Source organism: Pimephales promelas, chromosome 7 (assembly GCF_988280905.1).
Source record: "Pimephales promelas chromosome 7, fPimPro1.hap1.1, whole genome shotgun sequence".
NCBI classification, from domain to species: Eukaryota; Metazoa; Chordata; class Actinopteri; order Cypriniformes; family Leuciscidae; genus Pimephales; species Pimephales promelas.
Window position 1 is genome coordinate 4,357,481 of NC_142775.1, and position 22,436 is coordinate 4,379,916.

Consider the following 22,436-nt stretch of genomic DNA (forward strand, 5'->3'; position numbering starts at 1 on the left):
ATTATCCGCCATTAAATCATAATCCACCAGAAGGTTTAGAGCTCAAATTGTTCGTTTTCTTGGAAACTCTTCATTTTGGCTCACTACCAACACTGTAAAACCCTACACGCTCTCAACATCTCCCACAATACTTGAGATTTAACAAATCCAGAAGCCTTTGAAGGGAGAAAAGGCCATATTTGTCCATTTCCCCCAACCAAACAGCCTCCCAGTTGTTATGCAACAGATCTGGACTGTTTGGCAGCGTCCCATGATAGACCACGCTGGACGAAGAGCACTAGTAAAGAGCAGTTGTTTGCACTTTCTCACACACACACACCACCTTTGAACACACCAAGCCCTCTCTTTCACACAACAGCGATTCTCCATTTTCAACAAGTCACGCCACACAAACAGGGTCAACCCGTTCAAAGACCCGTTTTTACGTCACGATGTCGGATCTTTTCACTATCTAGAGCTTAATGCATGATAAAAAGGCAATAAATCATAAATTCAATGCCTTTGTCCTTATGACCGCATTAAACGAGCACGTGTTCTCTCATAAACAAGAGCCCAATATGATCGAGTTTTAAAATCTGGTTGCATATTAATTGTTCAGTTCAAAGCCATCAGAGTGACTTATCTAAGGCAACTGCATCTTAAACATTTACCCATGGTCATGACCTTAATTCAGGGTCAGGGGAACAAAGTCCCCATGTCAGGTTTTGCAGACAGATAAGCATTGTGTGGGAAGAAAAAGCGCTGCGCTCACACACAAACAACAGAAAATTAAACATTCTCAGGGCGTTTCAAATGGTTTTATTAAACAGTCAACATTTGGCAATGCAATCATATATTCATTACGACATCATGAGTGATGTTTTATAACTAGAAAACTTCTTAGGAAAATATTGTGTGAATAAATAAATATGGATTTACCCTAAATTACAAAACATCCCCACACATAAAAAAATACTACAGTATAGTGTCATGTTAGAAGCATCCAGTGGCAGTGCATATTAATAGTAACTGGTAAAATACTAGAGTTCATGGAAGTTCCAGTCTAGGAAATGAATGTTCAGCAAAACGTCCTCGCTTGCACATCAGTGAATGAATCTCATTAAAACAAGTCGGGTCACATTTCACCTCAAACTCAAACGACATTTCTTAATGATTAATTCGATTTACACCACAGCGGTCACATTTACCCTGGTATGGTGAATTTCTGCAGTCATGAATCGCTATACCATTGACATTTGCAGACATTTTGTGGGCAAAAAGTGTCCTGAGTCTATTATTAATAGTGTATGTCACTTTCGAACTGGCCATCAGAGTGAATCCACGTGCGTCATCAAATACTCCCGTTGCTGTGGATTGCTACTGACATTACTGGATTTCGCCCACGAAAACTCACTGAACAGCTGAAATGTGGCCGCACCTTAATGTTTAGTACTCTTGTACTACTAAATAGTACAAAACAAATCAGCTTAAGATAATGGCAACACAACAAGAAATGTAAATAGATATTTGCCATTTTATTTCACACTACAGTATTCAGAATTTTGGCAATGAGAACTGTCACATTGCATTGACTTGGCTTCATTTTCTTTATTCAAAATATAATATCAACAAAAGGTGAAATAAGACCCTAGGTTTGTGAGATTCATCCACACACACCGGCCTATACTTGAGCCGAATGTAGTTTCTGAATCTCTCGGTGTGACTACGGGAGGATCTCTTTATTAATGGAGTGGTTCACTTTTGAAAGATTTGGCTGATAATTTACTCACCCCCATGTCATCCAAGATGTCCATGTCTTTCTTTCTTCAGTCGACAAGAAATTAAGGTTTTTGATGAAAACATTCCGGGATTTTTCTCCATATAATGGACTTCAATGGGGTCCAAACGGTTCAAGGTCCAAAAGAGAGTTTCAGTGAAAACTGCAAACTGTTCAAAGGGCTTTAAACGATTCCAGATGATGAATAAGGGTCTTATCAAGGGAAACGATCGCTCATTTAATAACTAAATAACAAAGTTTAAGTTTTATAAGCTCAAATGCTCGCCTTGCTCTGTTCTGTGATGCACGTTTGTGACTCTCCTGTGCGAACTCGTTCATCAAAATGAACAAATCGTTTTCCGTGTCATTTATTTGATTCAATGAATGAAATGAACGAATTGACTCGGAAAAAGATTCGTTCATTTTGATGTCACACAGAACAGAGCAAAGCAACCATTTGAGCTTATAAAACTTAAACTTTGTTATTTATTTATGAAATGAGTGATCGTTTCGCTTGATAAGACCCTTATTCATCGTCTGGAATCGTTTAAAGCCCTTTGAACAGTTTGCACTGAAACTGTCTTTTGGACCTTGAACCGTTTGGACCCCATTGAAGTCCATTATATGGAGAAAATCCTGGAATGTTTTCATCAAAAACCTTAATTTCTTTCCGACTGAAGAAAGAAAGACGTGGACATCTTGGATGACATGGGGGTGAGTAAGTTATCAGCAAAAGTTTTATTAAAAGTGAACTACTCCTTTAAGTCACCGTATATCTTGTGCGTATTAATCTTACCCATCCAGAACCGTCGCTGAAAAGACTTTCAGCCACTTACAGTAGACCGGGCGCTGCTTTTCCCATCTGTAAATTAAGCAGAAGAGTTACTCTTACCTTCCTCGTCTTCTGTCTGCCTCAAACCCTCATCCTCACGCTAGCATTGGCTCTCCGCTAGCATTGGCTCTCCGCTAGCCCTCCTCCTGTCCAAAACAGACGCTAGACACACTGGTCCAGTGGCGGCTGTCCTGTGGTCAGTTCGTCTGTCTCGGCCTGAAGGCCTTTCTACTCTCATACACAACAACAGCACGCGCTCAGGACAGCTGCACTCGCTTTCAGACTCAATGACGCACTAAACTTCATTATTACTAGAGCACAACTTTATTTCAACTGGGTTCGTTTTTTCAATCGTCAAAAAAGTGAAACAATCTAGACTTGGATCTTTACAGGTTTGACATGTTACTTGTCCTCAGATCTGATAAAGTCTACTCTGTTTTTCATTCAGAGATAAACAACACATGTACTGTATGCTCACAATATATAAAAATACACGTTACACTGTCTTCAAATCAAAAAATTAAAAACCCTCCAAATAATAATCAAGGCCACAACATATTGCATACTCACACAACATATCATTTTGAACTACTCTGACTACAGTGTTTGATAACATAATGTTTGTTTCACTCTCAAAAAAAAAAAAAAAACATTCACAAAGGACTGAGGGTGAGAGAAAAGTACAAAGAAAATCCGAGCGGGTGAAATGCAGCAGTAAGGAATGTACAGTACATACACTAACTAACACACGCTACTCTCGCGCGGCCAACGTTAAACACACACCGCTGCGGTAAGAGCTATAACTGGCAGATCTCGGCCCTCAGTAATCTTTCCTCATCACCATCTAACTCTGGATCTGAAGCCTGTTGAACACACACACGGTAAAACATCACAAGTCGTCATCATCCCGCGTTACACTTCTGTGGAGTCTGCGGCTGCGTCCCGATGCGCCTACGCTCACACTGTATAGTAGGCGAACCGAGTCTGTAGGGCCCCGCGGATTCAGCCGACGGGATAAAACACACAATTTACTGTGCAGAACGTCACAGAATTCGTCACATTTTTGAGGAATTAAAATATAAAAAAGTAAAAAAGTTAATTTTGATTAATCGCATCCAAAATAAAAGTCTGTGTTTACATAGTATATTTGTGTGTGCTGTATATAATTATTTTGTATATATAAATACACACACATGCATGTATATGTTTAAGAAAATGTGTTATTCCTATATAAAATATTTATATTTATATAATATAGATTATGTATTTATATATATATACAGAATTTAAGCGCAAATAATTCTTAAATATATACATGCATAGGTATTTACTATTTATATATACAAAATAATTATATACAGCACACTCAAATATATTATGTAAACACAGACTTTTATTTTGGATGCGATTAATCGCAATTAACTTTTGCACAGCCCTAAAAAAAGATACTAATATTGTGTTGTTTGGTTATTAAAATCTATTTGAACCATTCAAATCCAGAAATCTTAAAACAGAAAAGCAGAATTTGATAAAAAAATAAAACAGAATTAAAACAGGTGACACTTTACAATAAGGTTCATTAGTTAACATGAGTAAATGCATTAACTAACATGAACTAACGATGAGCAATGCATTACAGTGTTTATTAATCTTTGTTAATGTTAGTTAATACAAATACAGCTGTTCATTGTGCGTTCATGTTAGTTCACAGTCCATTAACTAATGTTAACTAATACGACCTTTGATTTTATTAACGTATTAGTAAATGTTGGAATTAATATTAACTAAGATTAATACATGCTGAAGAAGTATTGTCCACATATTGTACATGTTAACTAATGTAGTTAACTGATGTTAACTAATGAACCTTATTGTAAAGTGTTACCAACATTTCGTAGTAAAAATTGTTGTTAAATGGTATAAGTTTCATGATTTAAATTAATTAAATAAACATTTTTATTTAACCATTAAAATGGAGTCCAGAAAAGTTTAAATGAAAAAAAAAAAAAAAAAAAACGCAATCCAGAAAAATATCAAATGGAATTTGTGAAAAAAATAAAAACAGTAGGATTACCTGAATGATCAAATGAAGATCTGGGCCTGGTTTTTTAACGGATTGGATCAAATCTTGAAAATGGGTTTTTTCAAAAGAAAAAACGGATTACATAATCGGATTAGATCACTTAATCCAATCTTGGTTTTGATCCGGATCAAACCTTTAGTTTGGGTTTTTCAGAACTTTTTTGTAGGATTTGTAGGAAAATCCCGTCAGAAGGGTGGATTCAGCGTAGATTTCATGATCAAAATGTAATGAAAACTTTAAAAATGTACCAAATAATACTATATTTGGTTCATGCCGTATCATACAAGATATCCTATTTATTCATAAGGTTTTAATTTTATTTGTTCATCCGTCAGGCTACAGTGATTAGGTAGGCTTTAGCGTATCAGCCTTTCAGTATGGGCCTACAGCAAAGTAGAAAGAGTTTGGCCTCATAAAATAATCCCCCACACACCACCACAATTAATTTTATTCTCTAATAAAATTGATGTCACTAATTGATATATTCATCACAATCGAAAAAAAAAAAATCCAAATCAGAAATAGTGTCTAACTATTTCGTCCCTTGTTGCTCGTTCTGGCACAATGCAGGAGGTCGGTTAGGGTCTCAGGTGCACCATTGTCAGCACAGAGAGGGACATTGCGCTTTCTGTTGCTTTAAAAACTGGCTCAAAAGTAAGCTGGAGTACAGATCGCAAAAATAAATCCAGATCAATTTGAAAAACCGGGCCCTGGACACTGGAGAGGATCTGACAATGGAGGTCACATGATAATGGCGTCCAAATTTAACACACGAAGACGCCGTGAAGCCGAGTGTGAAACCGCATGTAGCACCTACTATACAGTGTGTGGTTTGGGACGCAGCGTGTGTCGGCGCTGGACTTACCACAGATAAGCTGATGTGTTAATATCTCCTGGAGTTATACCCGCCGCCTCCTCCACCAGAGCCATATCCACCTGAACACAACAGTGCAGACGCTCAGGCTAAAGATATAGATATATAGGACGGATAGTTCCGCTCCTTGATTCTGATTGGTTGAGCTGCGTTCAAAGCCGTTGTGAATTACTCCACAAACACATTACATTTGTGTCACTGCGCAACTGCCGTTTGTGATGCTTTGTTGCCTGGCAACCTCTTTGGAACAACATTGCTTGGCGGAGGAATATGCACAACCGGCGCTGTGTCATAGAATGTCTCTGAATAGGTTCATGTCCACTTTTGGGGGAAACAAACTAGACTCCCCATAGACTTCAATAATAAAGGGACATGTTTTTAAATTGGCCAAATTAAGTTTGTGTATGTATATTTCATGCTCTATGGCGGGCAGGGTGGACATATAAGTACTTGACATGTTTTATATAAGTGATTTCTTAAGTTATTTACGCCTGTCGGCTGTGTACGGACGTTGGTTTTTTTGCCGTTATTTTGTATTGAAGTCTATGGGGAATCTAGTTTGTTTTCCCCCAAAAGGGGGCGGGGACAAAATTGACAGTTAAGTTCCCGGATGTGCCGGTTGTGCGTATAAATGTGTTATATAAATGTGTTAAACGTCATATTTTTTGTTACTGGTGTTTATGAATAAATAAAAATTAAAATGAATATTTTTAAGCAGTAACCGTTTTATAAAGCAATAAGCCCAGCGAATCCATCTTTTACAGTGAAATTAGAACAGCTGAGGGGTGTCGCGCCTTTAAATTCACGCCTATACACACTATTTACCTCCGTAAGGTCCTGAGTTCCTTCCGCCGAAGTTATTTCCCTTCATGGGGCCGTAGTTGGACTGTTGTCCTCCATAATTCCCGAAATCATTGTAGTTTCCTCCTCCTCCTCCACCTCCTCCTCCGCTATTGCCACCAAAGTTACCTGTGATGAAGGCACAACAGCACAGCTAATCTGAGATCATTTCAATGCATTCATTATTCAGAAAAAAAATCGATCAAAAGTGACAGTAAAGACTTGCATTACATTATCACAAAAAATAATCTTGCATAAATGCTTTTAACTTTCTATTCGTCAAAAGAAACATGAACATTTTACTAACACTGTTTTACTAACTAACTGATTTGTTTCTTGAGCATCAAATCATCATATATTACTCAACTCAACTCAACTCAACCTTTATTTATAAAAGCACTTTCAAAACCATTAAAATGGACCAAAGTGCTGTCCACAGGCAATAAATAATACACAGAGATATAAAATTACATCAAGACATGACACCCAGATAATCAACCCACAAATCGCTCACAGATCTCGGACCTACTCAAATGCCAAAAGCTTGATGAAATAAATAAGTCTTCAAATCCTTTTTAAAAATGTCCGATTTAAATATATTAAAATGATTTCTTTTTTTTCTGATTTTACATTTTATTCCAAAATCATTTTATAAGGCTATTGACAGTATATTCTGATTTACAGGATAACAAAAGTAGATATCCATAAACCCCTCTGTAATTTTAAGAAAGAGCAGTATATGACGGTACATGATAAACCAAAATGTATTGTTTGTTCAGAAGTGGGTGTAGCAAAGTAACTAACTGCTCAGCTTAAGTGAATTATTATTTATTAAAATGATTTCTGAAGGATCATGTGACACTGAAGACTGGAGTAAATTCAGCTTTGAGTTTAACAGAAACAAAAAATAAGTTAATAATATTTCACATGACAGTTTTTACAGTATTTTTGATGCAGCCTTTCAGAGCAAACGACATCAAAAACATAAAAAATCCAAACATCAGAACGGTGGTGTATTTTTTATCATTCGTTTCAATTAAATGATTCGTCGTTCCAGGTCATTACAAAAAAAAAGCTTGCCTCTAATCAACATGTAGCTCCGCCTCCAAACCGACTTCAGGACGACATCACGGAGGCCTCTTGTTTAGCCCCTCCCCCTCCAACCACCTGTCAAGTATTAGTCTAAGCTTTAACGAAAACGTACCTCCAAAATTCCTGCCATCGTTGTAGTTGTCATATCCTCCAAATCCTCCTCCGCCTTGGTTACCGTATCCAGGGCCTCCGCCGTACCCCCCACGACCCCCTCCTCCGCCAGAGCCTCCTCCGTAGTTATTATTACCTGCCGTGGCAAACACAGCAGAAACCTGCACTTCAGTGCTCGTCTTCAGGCTCTCGGGGAGTGACACTGATTGGTTTATTGGGATACGTTAAAGTGTTAGTTCACCCAAAAATGAAAATTCTGTCAGTATTTACTCACCCTCATGTTGTTCCAAGACCTTCGTTCATCTTCGCAACACAAATTAAGATATTTAAGATATTAAGATCGCTCCTGCATACAGTCCATAGGCTTCTTGAGGGAATGACTCTTGCTGTCCTCGAAAAGTCATTAAAGACATCGTTGAAATAGTCCAAGTGACTACAGTGGCTCAATCTTAAGTTTATCAAACGACGAGAACACTTTTTGTGCGCAAAAAAACAACAAAAATAACGACTTTATTTCAACTATTCGTTTATTTCTCCCTCTGCGCGAGTCAGGTTACTAGTTTAATAGCGTAAGCTTCTGTTATTGTACGTCACACGCATCACACACACATGACCAGCGTCGGCCAATAGTGAGCCTACGTGTGGCGTAGCTTTACGCAATCACACTACGTTAACTGACTACAGGCCCATGGAGAAGGAAGTGAATAGTTGAAATAAAGCTGTTATTTTTGTTGTTTTTGCACACAAAAAGTGTTCTCGTCGTTTGATAAACTTAAGATTGAGCCACTGTAGTCACTTGGACTATTTTAACGATGTCTTTAATGACTTTTCGAGGACAGCAAGAGCCAGTCCCTCAAGAAGCCTATGGACTGTATGCAGGAGCGATCTTAATATCTTAAATATCTTAATTTGTGTTCCGAAGATGAACGAAGGTCTTACGGGGTTGGAACAACATGAGGGTGAGTAAATACTGACAGAATTTTCATTTTTGGGTGAACTAACCCTTTAACACTTCTTTTGGATTGAGACTTCATTTGCACCACTTCCTAAATCATTAAATTATTGAAATCTTCCTTTTCAATAATTATTTGAGGTCTTCGAACTTATTGGATAGTTGTGTTTGAACAGGTTGAGGATTTGATATGCGAATATAAAAATCGCTTGATACACCGTTGCGATTTATTAAAGTTTCATGGGAGCACTGTTTTTTTTAGCACTTCATTATATATATATATATATACACACAACATGACATCATGACTTTTGTGTAAACATACACGGCACTTTCGAGTCAGGTGGCGTGTTATCTCTACGCATTTTGAGCTATCCGCGTGTATGCGTATATGTCTACGCCATTAACGTCCGCGTCATTCCGCGTGTCTGAACACGCAGTCAAATCTCCAGTCATAAATGCCATCAACCCCAGTGACGGTTAGGTTTAGGGACGGGGTTGAGGTAAGTCATATATTTATATAACGTTAAGTCAACAGCGTTCATAAACACGCTGAAAGGCGATTATGCGTCTTGATAGCACGCCAAAAATGGAAATACGAATTGGCGTGTCATACACGCTACTTCATGAGATCAGTCTGATATATATATATATATATTAGGGGTGGCACGGTACATGAAAAAACACCCGAACCGTTCGGTTCGCTTGTCTCGGTTCGGAGCGTGTGTGCGTCTCACGGTTTGACGCATGCGCAATGTAACCTCGTGCCCGTATGTGACGTGTGTTTTCTTTTTGCGCGACATAAGCTTGTTCGACTTGGACCGGCGCTGCACAGAGCGACGGGTGAATAACATCACACACTAGAGCGGGAACGACGGCTCCGTAACTCACTTTCGCGGTATTTGATGTCATTACCGATCGCTCTGTGCAGCGCCGGTTCAAGTTAGTAAACAAGCCAGTAAAAGTGAGTATGGAGCGCTGCAGGTCACGGCACGCGGAGAAATGGCAAGTGGGAGAGATGAGGGAGTTGGAGGATGCGCCAGCGTCCTATAAGTCTATAAGTCCGGTGTGTGGGGACATTTTTGATTTCATGTTATGGTATTTTAATATAACGTTACAGTGGCACTTTATGTTTAGATAAGAGCTTCAGTCAAATGTTTCCAAATCCTGCACTTTAATTTAAACTGAAAAAAAGGTACCCTCACTTTTTGGGAATAGAAGCATTGTTGATACTGTTTTTTGTGTTGAGGTTGAACTTTTCACTTTATGTTTATGGCCTTTGCTATTTCTATAGCCTAATTATAGGCAATGAGGTTTCATGTATATTGACTTATTCATAAAAGACAGTGTAGTTCCTCTTTTTTTCTTTTAAAAGATAGAATTTTTGTAAGAGCTACAAAAGTTGTCAGTTCATAAATGCAAGTTAATGTCTTTGTGTAAATAAGATTTGTGTGATAAAAATGCACAAGTTCTTGTAGACATAGTGATACACATTCTCCTTTTTTTTGCCAAATAAACGAAAAGCATGTCAATTTCTTCTCTCTTGCTGTGTCAAAATCTCACCTAGCTTTCCTCTGAGATAGTCCCAAAATGTGCTTAAAGTCAAAGAGTCAAATTCAGTTTGTGCATGATTGCATGAATATAATTTTTTTATACTGTATCCTAAAGTGTGGATAATTAAGCTATATATCACATGCTGAAGTACATTTCTGAAGTGTTAAAGATTAAAAGAAAAAAATAACAAGAACCGTACAGAACCGAAAACCGTGACACTAAAACCGTGATACAAACCGAACCGTCGGTTTCGTGAACCGTGCCACCCCTAATATATATACTTTTTATTTTCTGGCTAGTTTACTTTAGTTTTATTTATATATACATCAAGTGTGCTTTCACTTTAATTGAGCGTGAGCAGTGCAGCAAAAACAAATGACACCGAAACTGCTGCTTAAAACAAAATAAGCATGCGGTGTGAAATGGCCGTTAGATACGATTACGCGCCATCGTGTACACATAAATCTCTGACTCATCGTCGTCTTCCTCGTCTAACTTGTGTCGCTCTACACACGTCATCTGGTGTCATTGACCCGATCGGCTGTGAGCTACGTACAGGTGCATTTGATAGACGTTCGTAGGTAGCACCCAATAATACGGCTCTGGGCATTCGTAAACCACGCCTCAAATGCGAGAAAATGAACATGTGGTTTCCAGACCACGTCTCAATGAGACTTAGCCAGGCTACGTTTCCTGGCTTTTAGTTTAGCTCTTATCACTTATTAAAACCCTTGCGCTTGGAGCCACTAGCTTCCGCCTGGCCTTTCTTTGTTTGTTACAACACTCTTTATCAGAGAGTCTGCTGATTTTGATCATGTAAGCGTCATGATGGGGTCCCCACCGAATCCGTTGTATCCGTCTCCTCCGTATCCACCCCGGCCTCCTCCGTACCCTCCTGTAAACGATACAGGGTTCAGTGTGTTTAGCACAGTGTAATTCACACCTGAGGTTGTGCTCGACACACACAGGATCAGATGTCATCTCACCTCTGTTGCCAAAGTTGTCACCTCCGAAGTTTCCTCCTCTGTTCATGAAATTATCCCCACCTCCACCTCCACCTCCACCGCCACCGCGATCTGAGAACGCACGTTATACATTATCAGTCACAACTTATCAGGAACCGTTCAAAATGTCTGTTTCTGTGAAACATGCTACTTACACCTCTGATTGGAGCCAGACTGCATCTCCTGCTTGGGAAGGGCTTTTCTTACTTCACAGTTATGAGAGTTGATTGTGTGATATTTTTGTGCTGATGACAAAGGAAAATTTATCATTTTAAAAAGGCAAAACATCGATCCGTTTGCTCAGATACTGTATAAAACCTGCAAGAACGGGTATTTCTTGCCATAATATGGGTAGGTGACACAGCATGTTTGTGAACTTTAACACAGTTATGACCAAAATTATCTCCCTACAAGTTTGAAAATAAAAATATGAAGATTTTTGGCTTTTTAAATAATTTAAATATGATGAAAAGAACAAAACCCTAAACTTGGTTACGGTATTTATCTGACGAAATTATGTGCATACCCCGTTAAATTGCTGTTATATATTAACTAGGGCTGTCAAACGATTAATCGCATCCAAAATAAAAGTTTATATTTACATAATATATGGGGTGCACTGTGTATAATTATTTTGTATATATATATATATATATACATACACACACATGCATGTATATTTAAGAAAAAATATATATTTATATATAAAATATTGATATGTATATGTAACATAAATTATATATAAATCTATATACAGTATATACATGAAAATATAATCTCTTAAAAATCTGCAAGCATGTGTGTGTATTTATATATAAAATATAATTATACACAGTGCACCCACATATATTATATAAATATAAACTTTTATTTTGGATGAGATTAATCACGATTAATCGTTTGACAGCCCTAATATTAAGTGTTCATAATTAAGGTAACACTTTAAAATAAGGTCTCATTTTATAACGTTAGTTCATGCATTAACTAACAATGAGCAATACATTTGTTAAAGTATTTATTTAATCATTTTCTTAATAAAAATAAAGTCGTTCATTGTCATTTTCAGGTCAGTTCATGGTGCATTAACTAATGTTAACAAACACAACTTTTAATGTTAATAGTGCATTCGTAAATACTGAAATTAGCATTAATAAATGCTGTAGAAGTGCAGTGTTCATGTTAACTAATGACACCTTAATGTTAAGCATTTCCATAATTTATTTTTATGACAGCCTGGCCAAAAATTATGTCACAAATAACACAATTATCTCCAAATATAACTACACAAGAGCTTACATCTTTAACACATTTTTAGTAATATTTGAATAGAGAGTAGTGTCAATTTTCCATCACTTTTTGCCGTTAAACATCAACATGAAGATTTTAGCTAAAAATAAATTTTTTTTTTTTTAGGGAACATGTTTATTTTAGTGTATTATTAAGTTTTAATTTTACCACTTTTTTTTGCAATTACTTAAGAAGCGTATTGCATTCACTTGAGGAAAAAAAATCTACTCCGTTTTTCTGAATTAACGAGTTCATTATCTCGGAAAAAAAAGTTTTTGCTCTGTTTTTCTGAATTAATTACTTTTTTTAAGTTAAATTATGAAAAATTATTCATTGAACTCATTAATTCATAAAAACAGAGTGAAAAAGATTTTTTTTCAAAAAAAATATATCTTGTAATTCTGAGATAATTAACTCGTTAATTCAGGAAAACAGAGTAGATTTTGTTTCCTCAAGTTAATGCAATTCACTTCCATAGTATTATCGCAAAAAAAATAAAAAAAAATAATAATATTTACACAGAAGTACAAATATTCTACGTAATACATCAAGTAATGGCAGTTCATACAAGCTGCATGCACAATAATTAAAAAATAATCTGAAAAAAATGCTGTTTTAATAGTTTTAGATGGACTAATCTACCCATTTGGAGTCAGTGTGTGACTGGCTGATGAAAGTAAATGGCTTCCATCTAAACTCACCAACAATTTTATCCACAGTATCGTGATCGTCGAAGGTGACGAAGCAGAATCCTCTCTTTTTGCCAGTGGAGCGCTCCTCCATTATGTCGATGGTCTCGATCTTCCCGAACGGCTCGAAGTACTCTCGGATGTGATACTCCTCTGTGTCCTCCTTGATCCCCCCCACAAAGATCTTCTTCACGGTCAGATGGGCTCCGGGTCTGTTAGAGTCCTGGGTAATCAGAGTACATCCATTTAGAGCAGTATCAGGATTTATGAAGGAGGATCGTGTGACACCGAAAACTCAGCTTTGCATCACAGACATAAATGATATTTTGAAGTATATTCAAATAGAAAACCATTATTTTAAATTGTAATAATATTTAACAATATTACAGTTTTTCAGTATTTTTGATCAAATAAATGCAGCCTTGATGAGCAAACTCGAAAAATACTTTGTAAGTGAACAGATAGTTTAATAGGAAGATACTTTATAAAGACAGTCCACTTCACGTATATAGGCAGGAGCCATCTTCTTATTAAACGGTCTGTACACTTACAAAGTTCTCAATGCTTCGTTTTGCATGTAGGGACCCTCATTATGTTACTGTGTTAGTGTGGGGCTATATTGAGCCTTGCTGTAGTTTTAAAGGTACAATAAGCAGGATTTTTTGCAGTAAAATATCCAAAAACCACTAGGCCAATGTTATACATTTTGTTTAGTTGATTACTTACAATATGTCTCAAACTATTTGTAAATTGTGAGAAAATTGTGATTTTAACCAAGGAAACGGGGCGTGTGAGCAGTCGCCAGTCAATGATGTCATATCCGCGTTACCCCCGGTTTCCGCCAGGTTTGACCTCGTACTGCAATAGTAACCATGGCGATAGACGTTGACGTTGAGAATATACATATTCCGTTAAAGGATAAGCTTTCAGCACTTCACCCACACATCGACTCTCGGTTCCCAACCCTACTTATAAAAAAAAACGAATATCGCGAATATCGCGTTTGCTGCGGTTTCTTGCATTCCTCTGCGGTTGGCTTGTCAGTAGCGCGGTACATGTGCAGCTCAATGTTTTCAGTGAATGTAACCGTACCTCTCGGGAAACGGCCCGTTTGGGCTCAACCACGCGACCGTCCACTTTGTGTGGCCGAGCCGCCATTGCAGCGTCAACCTCCGCGCCACAGGAGTACGTCACGAAGCCGAAGCCTCGCGAGCGCTTGTTTGCTGGATCTCTCATTACCTGAGGAGGAAAGATACAAGCATGACAATATCATCAATCACAGTGGCTTTGTTGCTGTTATTATTAAGTCATTTCTAATTTCATTCTAAGTTGTTGATTCGTTAAGCATGTTAGTAGATTAACCAAGAGGTTTGCTTGCGTGCCGTGAATGACTCATTTTCAATAATTCAATGGTCCATTTTAATACATTTTTATTTCAAAAAACACTGCAGCCATGTTTCATTCCACCTATTTTTATGCAAATTTCAGAATATCATATTAAACAAAAACGCTGTATGGAAATGCCAAGATGCACATACACGAATACAAATTTGAAAAATGTGCATGCAATAAACTGAACTGAGGCAGATATTTTTTTTTAATCGGATATTAAGAAGATATAGGCATAAACTGAGATGGAAATGCATGTGGAGAACAAATCCGTGCAAAAAAAAATAATCATGTGACTGCCTGAACAGATCATGTGGTCAGAAAAATGGTGGAGAGAGAGAGAGAGAGAGTTATGTTTGAATGGTTGATGAGGTCTGAACATTTTTAAACCTAATTTTTGAAAGAGAAGCGACTTCAACGCTTGATGGAAAGCGTTTTTTTGCAGATATTTTGCACTAATTTCCCAACTTTGGATGGAAACAGCTAATGATAGTAGAGGTATTATGTTAATTCAGTGAATAATAACTATATTCATATATCATAGCATGATAGTCCAAGATGCTTCGGAGACCTTTTTCTTCTTTTATTCACACATTTCAAAGAGAATGCAATTCGTCCCTAAAGCGAAACTGAAAAGCATGCGATTTTTCGGCCACTCACCACACAGTCTGTGAGTTTGCCCCATTGCTCAAAGTGAGCTCGTAAACTGTCCTCTGTGGTCTCGAAACTCAGTCCACCAATAAACAGCTTCCTGAGCTGCTCCGGCTCCTTACTGACTCGACCCTGTTCACATAAAACACACTTGTTATCTTCAACCTTTGCCTTTTTACAAATAAGCATCATTAGACAGATAAAACTGGCCCTTTATGATGCATAATGCAATTAAGTAATTGTTCAAAGCTGATAATGACATGTGTGGGTGTTTCTGCTGGTGGATATGAAGAGCATCAGGCCAAACTTGTGCCGCTAATTTAATATTCATTAGATTGAGTGACGTCAGCCCACCAATCCCTCCTAATTGGCTGAAAGAATGACGTTGAAAGGCGGGCTCTTGTCAGTCAGCCAATTAATTTATCTTACCGAGGCTTGACTCATGAATATTAATTAGAACACGTGATTGGACGCTCCAAAAACGTCATCGCAACCTTATTAATATTATTCATTAGCAACAAACCCTACGCCATAGTAGATTCGTATTTCGATCGGTGGTAGAAGGTTTCAATGGCACTACATCCAAGGATTAGAGTGGCTATGGTGTGTACACGAAGATCAGCGATTACACGCGCATTCTTCTGAGATAAAGACTAAATTCAGGAGGAGGCGGTTGGAAATAAACCGGAGACTGAGGAGGGGGGTCTAGAACATTCCTTGCCAACGAGTTCACGCGCCATTTTAGATTTCTTTTTCGTGTTTCCTCCATATTGTTAGAGATAATATTAAAATGTAACGTTATATTCTTCTATCTGTATCTCATACGGCCATGTTTGCAAAAATAACAGGCTCAATATCCGTTCACGTTAGTCGACAACCCCCTCCCTTACCAAAACATTAGCAGCACGTTAAAAATTGAACCACGAGTTCATGCCTGGCACGGGTTTGGTGTTTAAGATAGTAGCTATATTAACTGTAACACCAAGAGTCTCGTGTTTCGTTTGAAAGTAGTAATATATCCGTCTCAACAGAATGCTTTCAGTAACGTTATCTGCTCTCGGCCACAGACACGGCTGGGTCAACATGGCAGCAGCAGAATGCACCATTAACACCAAGCCACTATAATAAACTCACATAACATATGTATTATTATGAATTCTCCACCACACTCCATATGATAACAGTAATATTGATAAAATTGGTACCTCCATGCTGCAGCTTTTGCGCCCCCTCGGTCTCTGCACGCCACGCGGAGTAAAGCACTGGTGTAATGACACCCTTCGGCCATTGGAGGCGCTGACGGACACTCAGCAGCGGTTCATAAACAAAACTGAGTGCGTCTTGCGGAAGAACATTGTAGCCGGAGCTACTTCTCCCTGTGGCTACTCCGCAGCGGTTGGTCTAAAATAGTCCCAATATAAACACTTATATGATTCAGGATAGGCTAAGACAAAAACACGGTTTGGAAGATGGATTTCTTATATACATTCTGAACAAAATAAAAAGTTACTTTAACAATGGCTACTAAATTCTGTTTAGTTCATTAGTTCATGAACTAATCTATCTAATGCATTGATCTTAACAAATAGACTTTTTGTTTTAAAGTGTTACCATTTTGTTGTTTCAATTCGTGCTTATCCTAATAAGTATGTTATGCATTTAAAAATTATAAATTTCTATGTAGGCTACATGCAGCGACTTAGCTACAGAAAATAGTTTTTGACATAGTTATAAGGCAGTGGACACGTGGCCTCAGAAAAAATGATACACACAATAATACTCACCAAACTAATCATCTATCAGTAGTACTGTTGCCAAATGTTGGCCCTTACGCTCTAAAAAATGCTGGGTTGTTTTAACCCAATTTTGGGTAAAATATGGACAAACCCAGCCATTGGGTAAAAAATTAAATTTAAAAATGTAACCCAATGGCTGGGCTTGTCCATATTTTACCCAAAATTGGGTTAAAACAACCCAGCATTTTTTAGAGTGAATACATACTTATATAAATATGATGGATATGAAATATACAGATACTAGCAGTTGTTGGATGAATGGATTGGTTGATGGATGGATAATTAGTTTGAGGAATGAGTTGATGATTGATTAATGGATTTATGGATGGATGGATAGGTGGGTGGGTGGGTGGGTGGGTGGATGGATGGATTGATTAATGGATTTATGGATGGATGGGTGGATGGATGAATGGATTGATTAATGGATGTATATGAATGGATTGATTAATGGATGTATATGAATGGATTAATTAATGGATTTATAGATGGATGAATGGATTGATTAATGGATTTATGGATGGATGAATGGATTGATTAATGAATTTATGGATTGATGGATGTATGGATGAATGGATTGAATAATGGATTTCTGGATGGATGGATAGGTGGATGGATGAATGGATTGATTTATGGATTTATAGATGCAGGGATGGATGAATGGATTGATTAATTGATTTATGGATGGATGGATGGATGGGTGAATGGATGGATTCATAGATGGGTGAGTGGATGCAAAGATGGGTGGGTGGGTGGATGAATGGAGTGAAAGATTGATTGATGGATGGATGGATGGATGGATGGACATTGTATACTGTACAATTTATCTCACCATCTGGTCTGGACACTGTTTGTCTCGTTGATGAAAACACAACTGCACTGTAATTGAGATGATGCAACCCAAACGCCTGCAACACTGCGGTTGTGACTGTAAACATGTCCAGTGTCCTTCTGCGGATGAGTTTGTGTTTCAACACTGCGACTCATAGCCGATAGTTTAGAAACGACAGTAAATACAGTGAAACCCCAATAAACCAAACTCTCACATTTCACAAACACAAAGTGTCACAATACTATGTTTCCAGTTAAATATAACAAACTTAATATTGTGAAAGGGTGTGCCCGTGTTATCTTTCTTTAAGATATATGCTGTCTGCATAGTTTGATATTTGATATCAAGGCTTTCTATTGAAAGCAAAACCTGTTCATTGTAATCCATTGTGTCCATGAGGAAATGATGCAATCTGATGTTGTAATCACTCTAGAAATGAGAAAGTGAGGGCCTATTCATATGCAATAAACCATGTAATCACGCAGATGCTTCCGTGACATCATCCACCAATCAAACCAATCTGTTGTTTGGAGAAAGATGCAATCAGACTGGTTTTACACACGAGCTTCGTCATCAAAAGGCCATTATTAAAAACATAGTCTAGTGCGCGCCCTGGCGGCCATCCACGCGCTAGCATATTGAACTAATAACAAAAGTCATTTAACATGTAAGCAGCATCCTACTTGTAATAGTTGCATAAATCGACGTAAATGGCCTTGGCAAAAAGCGCTCTGGCAGAAGTGTGAATGCAGGGGTGTGTGATGATTTATAGCAGTTTTATGAGATGGTTATAATGTGTGTCATCATTACCACAATGTGACAGATGAAATAGTAGCATAATAAAACAGCCACTCTCACTTCCAATATTAGAGCTCGTTTATTTATTGGCAGATGTCTGATTCAGATTTATTAGAGAAGCATATTTTGTTACTGTTAAAAGAGGTGACGAAAGGATGCGTCTCTCTCTCTCTCTCTCTCTCTCTCTTTGCAACACACTGAACTGGTAAACGCATGTTAGTTCCAGATCATTTGTTTCTTAATTAAACAGCTAAAAGCTCTTGGACAGGGTGGCATTATGTTCTGCTGAGCACTGTGACCTTTAATGAGTCTCGCGGATCGTTTTATCTAATGTCTGTGGGTGATAATCTGATTTATTCTGATTGTAAACAGTCCATTCAGTGCCATAAACGTGTCAGTGTCACTCGAGCCGAGAGAAATGCAGCTCAGGTCTCCTGTTCTCCAGTAATAACGCTGTTTTAACAGATGTATCCAGTTGTGAACACATAAAGCGATAGACTTCTCTCTCAGAGGTTTGCATTGAGACACACGGTTTATCAGTCGTGAAGACATTCACTGTTTTCTAGAGCTGACGACTGCAACGGCATGCCCCATTTAAAGGGATAGTTCACTTTGAAATTAATTTTTGGTATGTTTTATCTTACCTCAAGGGCATCCAAGATGTAGGTGTCTTTGTTTCCGCAGTAGTTTCAATTTTGATATTTTTAGGTCAAACCGTTCTTGTCTGTCAGTCATATAATGGAAGTGTATGGTCACCACCTCAAAGAGCATGCACAGAGAAGTGCAAATTAAACATGATTTAATGACTCGTAAATGTAAGTACACATTGATGGCCTAAGACACGAAACGAGCGGTTTGTGTGAGAAAACGAACTGTATTTATATCGTTTTTACCTCTTGTAACCACAGTCACGTTCAAGTGATCTGAGAGCATGGGCGTTTCGGTCTGCGCGAGCGGCGTAAGTGATCTCTCACACGGTTGAGAAAAAAGTCAATTGACTCGGTAAAAGATTTATTCATATTGCTGAACGAGTTCGAATTTTGTCTGTTGATATATATCGAAATCGTCTTTCATTGAGATTTCATGTAATAAAAAATAATAATATGACAAAAAAAATAATATGCTTTATCTAATCAATAAAATTGTGGCAACATATTACAAGCAATATTATTATTAATTAAATTTTACAAATTAGAATTAATTAGAAAATTAATTTGATTAACTATTACTCAATTCTAATTTGTTCAATTTAATAAATAATATTGCTTGTAATCTGTTGCCACAATTTTATTGATTAGATAAAGCATATTCATTTTTTTTGTCATATTATTATTTTTTATTACATGAAATCTCAATGAAAGACGATATGTTTAGATCTTCACAGTGAAGGGTAACACTTCTGAAATCTCTGTGTAAACAATGAGTGACGTACACGAGTGAGAGATCACTTCCGGCGCTTGCTCAGACCGAAGCGTCCACAGCACGCCCTCAGATCACTTGGACGTGGCTGTGGTTACAAGAGGTAAAAACGATATAAATACTGTTCGTTTTCTCACAAACCGCTCGTTTCGTGTCTTAGGCCATCAATGTGTACTTACATTTACGAGTCATTAAATCATGTTTAATTTGGACTTCTCTGTGCATGCTCTTTGAGGTGGTGACCATAGACCTGCATTATATGACTGACAGACAAGAACGGTTTGACCTAAAAATATCAAAATTGAAACTTATTCTGATTAGTCAATTTTGATTTCATGGTGACTTAAGTGACTTCTTTAACTTTTGTGGACTTTTGTGTTGTTGTTTTTTTTGTTTTGTTTTTTTATATTTTTGTCTGTGTTAATGGCGACTGCTTAAAGGGATACTCCACCCAAAAATGACAATTCTGCCATCATTTACTCTCCCTAAAGTTGTTTCAAAACTGTATGAGTTTTTTCTTCTGCTGAACACAAAGGAAGATATTTTGAAGAACAAATGGAATTTTGGCACCATTGACTTCCATAGTAATTTTTTTCTTCTATGGAACTCTATGGTGCCAAAGTTCCATTTGTTTTTCAAAATATATTCTTTTGTAAATGATGACAGAATTTTCATTTTTGGGTGGAGTATCCCTTTAAATTGGCATACACTCTTAGAAAAAAGGGTTCTATATATGTAGCATAGGGTTCTTTACTCGAGTGCAAAGGACCTTTTATGCAAAAAAAAAAAAATGATGATAATGACAAGAAAGAACCCCTTTGGCACAAAGCTTATTTATAGGCTATTATTCATTCATATATTACATTATTTTGGAATATTTTGTAGTTGTAATTAAATTATTGTTTATTAAACTGTTTTAGTAACTTAATATTGCATTTTAATCATGCAGATTTTAGGAGGATAAAAACTGAAATGGCAACCCTCGTGTGATATTGCATAATTACATTCTTTAAGCCCCATATCTTGAATTTTGTGATCATTCCCATGCATTGCATTTTAGGGGTTCCAAATACGTAGCGCTTTAGAACCTTTAAAGGTTCTATATAGAACCTTTTCTTCTAAGAGTGTAGGTGTGTATTTTTTGGGAATTTTACTGTTTCACCCCCATTTCCTTTCATAAATCTAGTTTGCAATAGATACTATAAAATAGTTTCACTCAGGACCTTAAGGACAAACATATCCCAATTGAAACCCATTAAAACCCATGCAATCTTTGTTAGGCTTTCATTCTGTTGACAAAAGTGAATTTCATTTTTTGTTTTATTTAAATTATTTATTTTTATTACCAAATGGTGCCATTTTCTCAGGTTTGGCCTATAAAGCAAATTCTCCCTTTATTCCTGTTTCTCTCTCTGTGTGTGTGTGTGTGTGTGTGTGTGTGTGTCTGTGTGTGTTGGTATGGATGTCAGAGTGCGGTTTGTATGTGTGCACTTAAAAAAATTGTGTGTGCGTGCTTGAAATATTTGATCAACAAAATATTCAACATCAAATTTGGAACACAACTCATTCAGACTTGTTCAACATGTTTCATAAAATATATCCTTTACATAAAATATAGTTCATAAATAATCTTTATAAACTACTTAAACTAAAAATTTGGTTTCACTTTTTACTTCGGTAATAATCTGCCAAGGGTCTGAGACTGAACGTAAGTAGTGTGCTCCCAAAAGCTTTTACGACAAGTTTTTTTGGGCACAAATGTTTTTGTCCAATGCGTAACTTTTTTTAATTGATGCACAAGAGTTAAACAACAGCTCTGAAGAAACTATAGGCCTAATGAAACATCAAGAACTCTTTCATCTCCTGAATGGACAAATATGATATAATGAAGATATAATGTGTCCCTCTGGCACTTAATTACTGGTGTTGTTCATCTGATGTTATGTTCTTTTGCCTCCTGAGTGTGTGGTGACGTTGATCCATCGGGTCTTTTGAGATCTCCCCACACACACACACACACACACACACACACACACACTCGTTGCTCATGTGTTGTTCAGTGAGCTGTGCAGATGTAGTATGATTGATGTGTTGAGTGTGACTTCTCACTCAGTTGTTGATCATACACCTTTCTGTTAGAGTTTAGAGCCAACATCGCCTGACAATGGATGTATCAAATCCCACACACACACACACACACACACACACACACACACACACACACATACTTGTTTTTATGCATTGTGGGGGTCACCTGTCAGAAATGCTACATAATGAGGACCACCCTTTCTAATGAACTTTAAGACCTAAAAAAAATATTGTGACAACTAATACCATATCAGTTTAGTAAATGTCCTTTCAGATTACAAATATTTCGCTATAAAATTTTTAAACATGACACTTTGGCTACTTGTGGGGTCATTTCAGGTTTTGTGTAAATCTGAGGTCCGCTCACACACGCAACTGGTTTTTAGACATTG

The 22,436-nt window shown here is 37.2% G+C and overlaps 1 protein-coding gene across 2 annotated transcripts; it reads right to left on the reverse strand.

Annotated features, from left to right (window-relative positions):
* Positions 1 to 2,473: 2,473 nt before the first annotated feature.
* On the reverse strand, positions 2,474 to 16,478 carry hnrnpa3 (heterogeneous nuclear ribonucleoprotein A3). 2 transcript variants are annotated; one of them, XM_089132971.1, is made up of 11 exons: positions 16,320 to 16,478; positions 15,124 to 15,246; positions 14,167 to 14,313; positions 13,087 to 13,297; positions 11,254 to 11,343; positions 11,081 to 11,170; positions 10,936 to 10,989; positions 7,590 to 7,724; positions 6,371 to 6,514; positions 5,537 to 5,607; positions 2,474 to 2,618 (listed from the first exon to the last, which is right to left on the reverse strand). In XM_089132971.1, the coding sequence occupies exons 1-10, from the start codon at positions 16,323 to 16,325 to the stop codon at positions 5,555 to 5,557; spliced, it is 1,053 nt and encodes a 350-aa protein (XP_088989097.1). In that variant the 5' UTR covers positions 16,326 to 16,478; the 3' UTR covers positions 2,474 to 2,618; positions 5,537 to 5,554. The 2 variants fall into 2 exon arrangements, with proteins under 2 accessions (XP_088989097.1, XP_039503241.2); XM_039647307.2 differs by lacking the exon at positions 2,474 to 2,618 and adding an exon at positions 2,890 to 3,451.
* Positions 16,479 to 22,436: the final 5,958 nt, after the last annotated feature.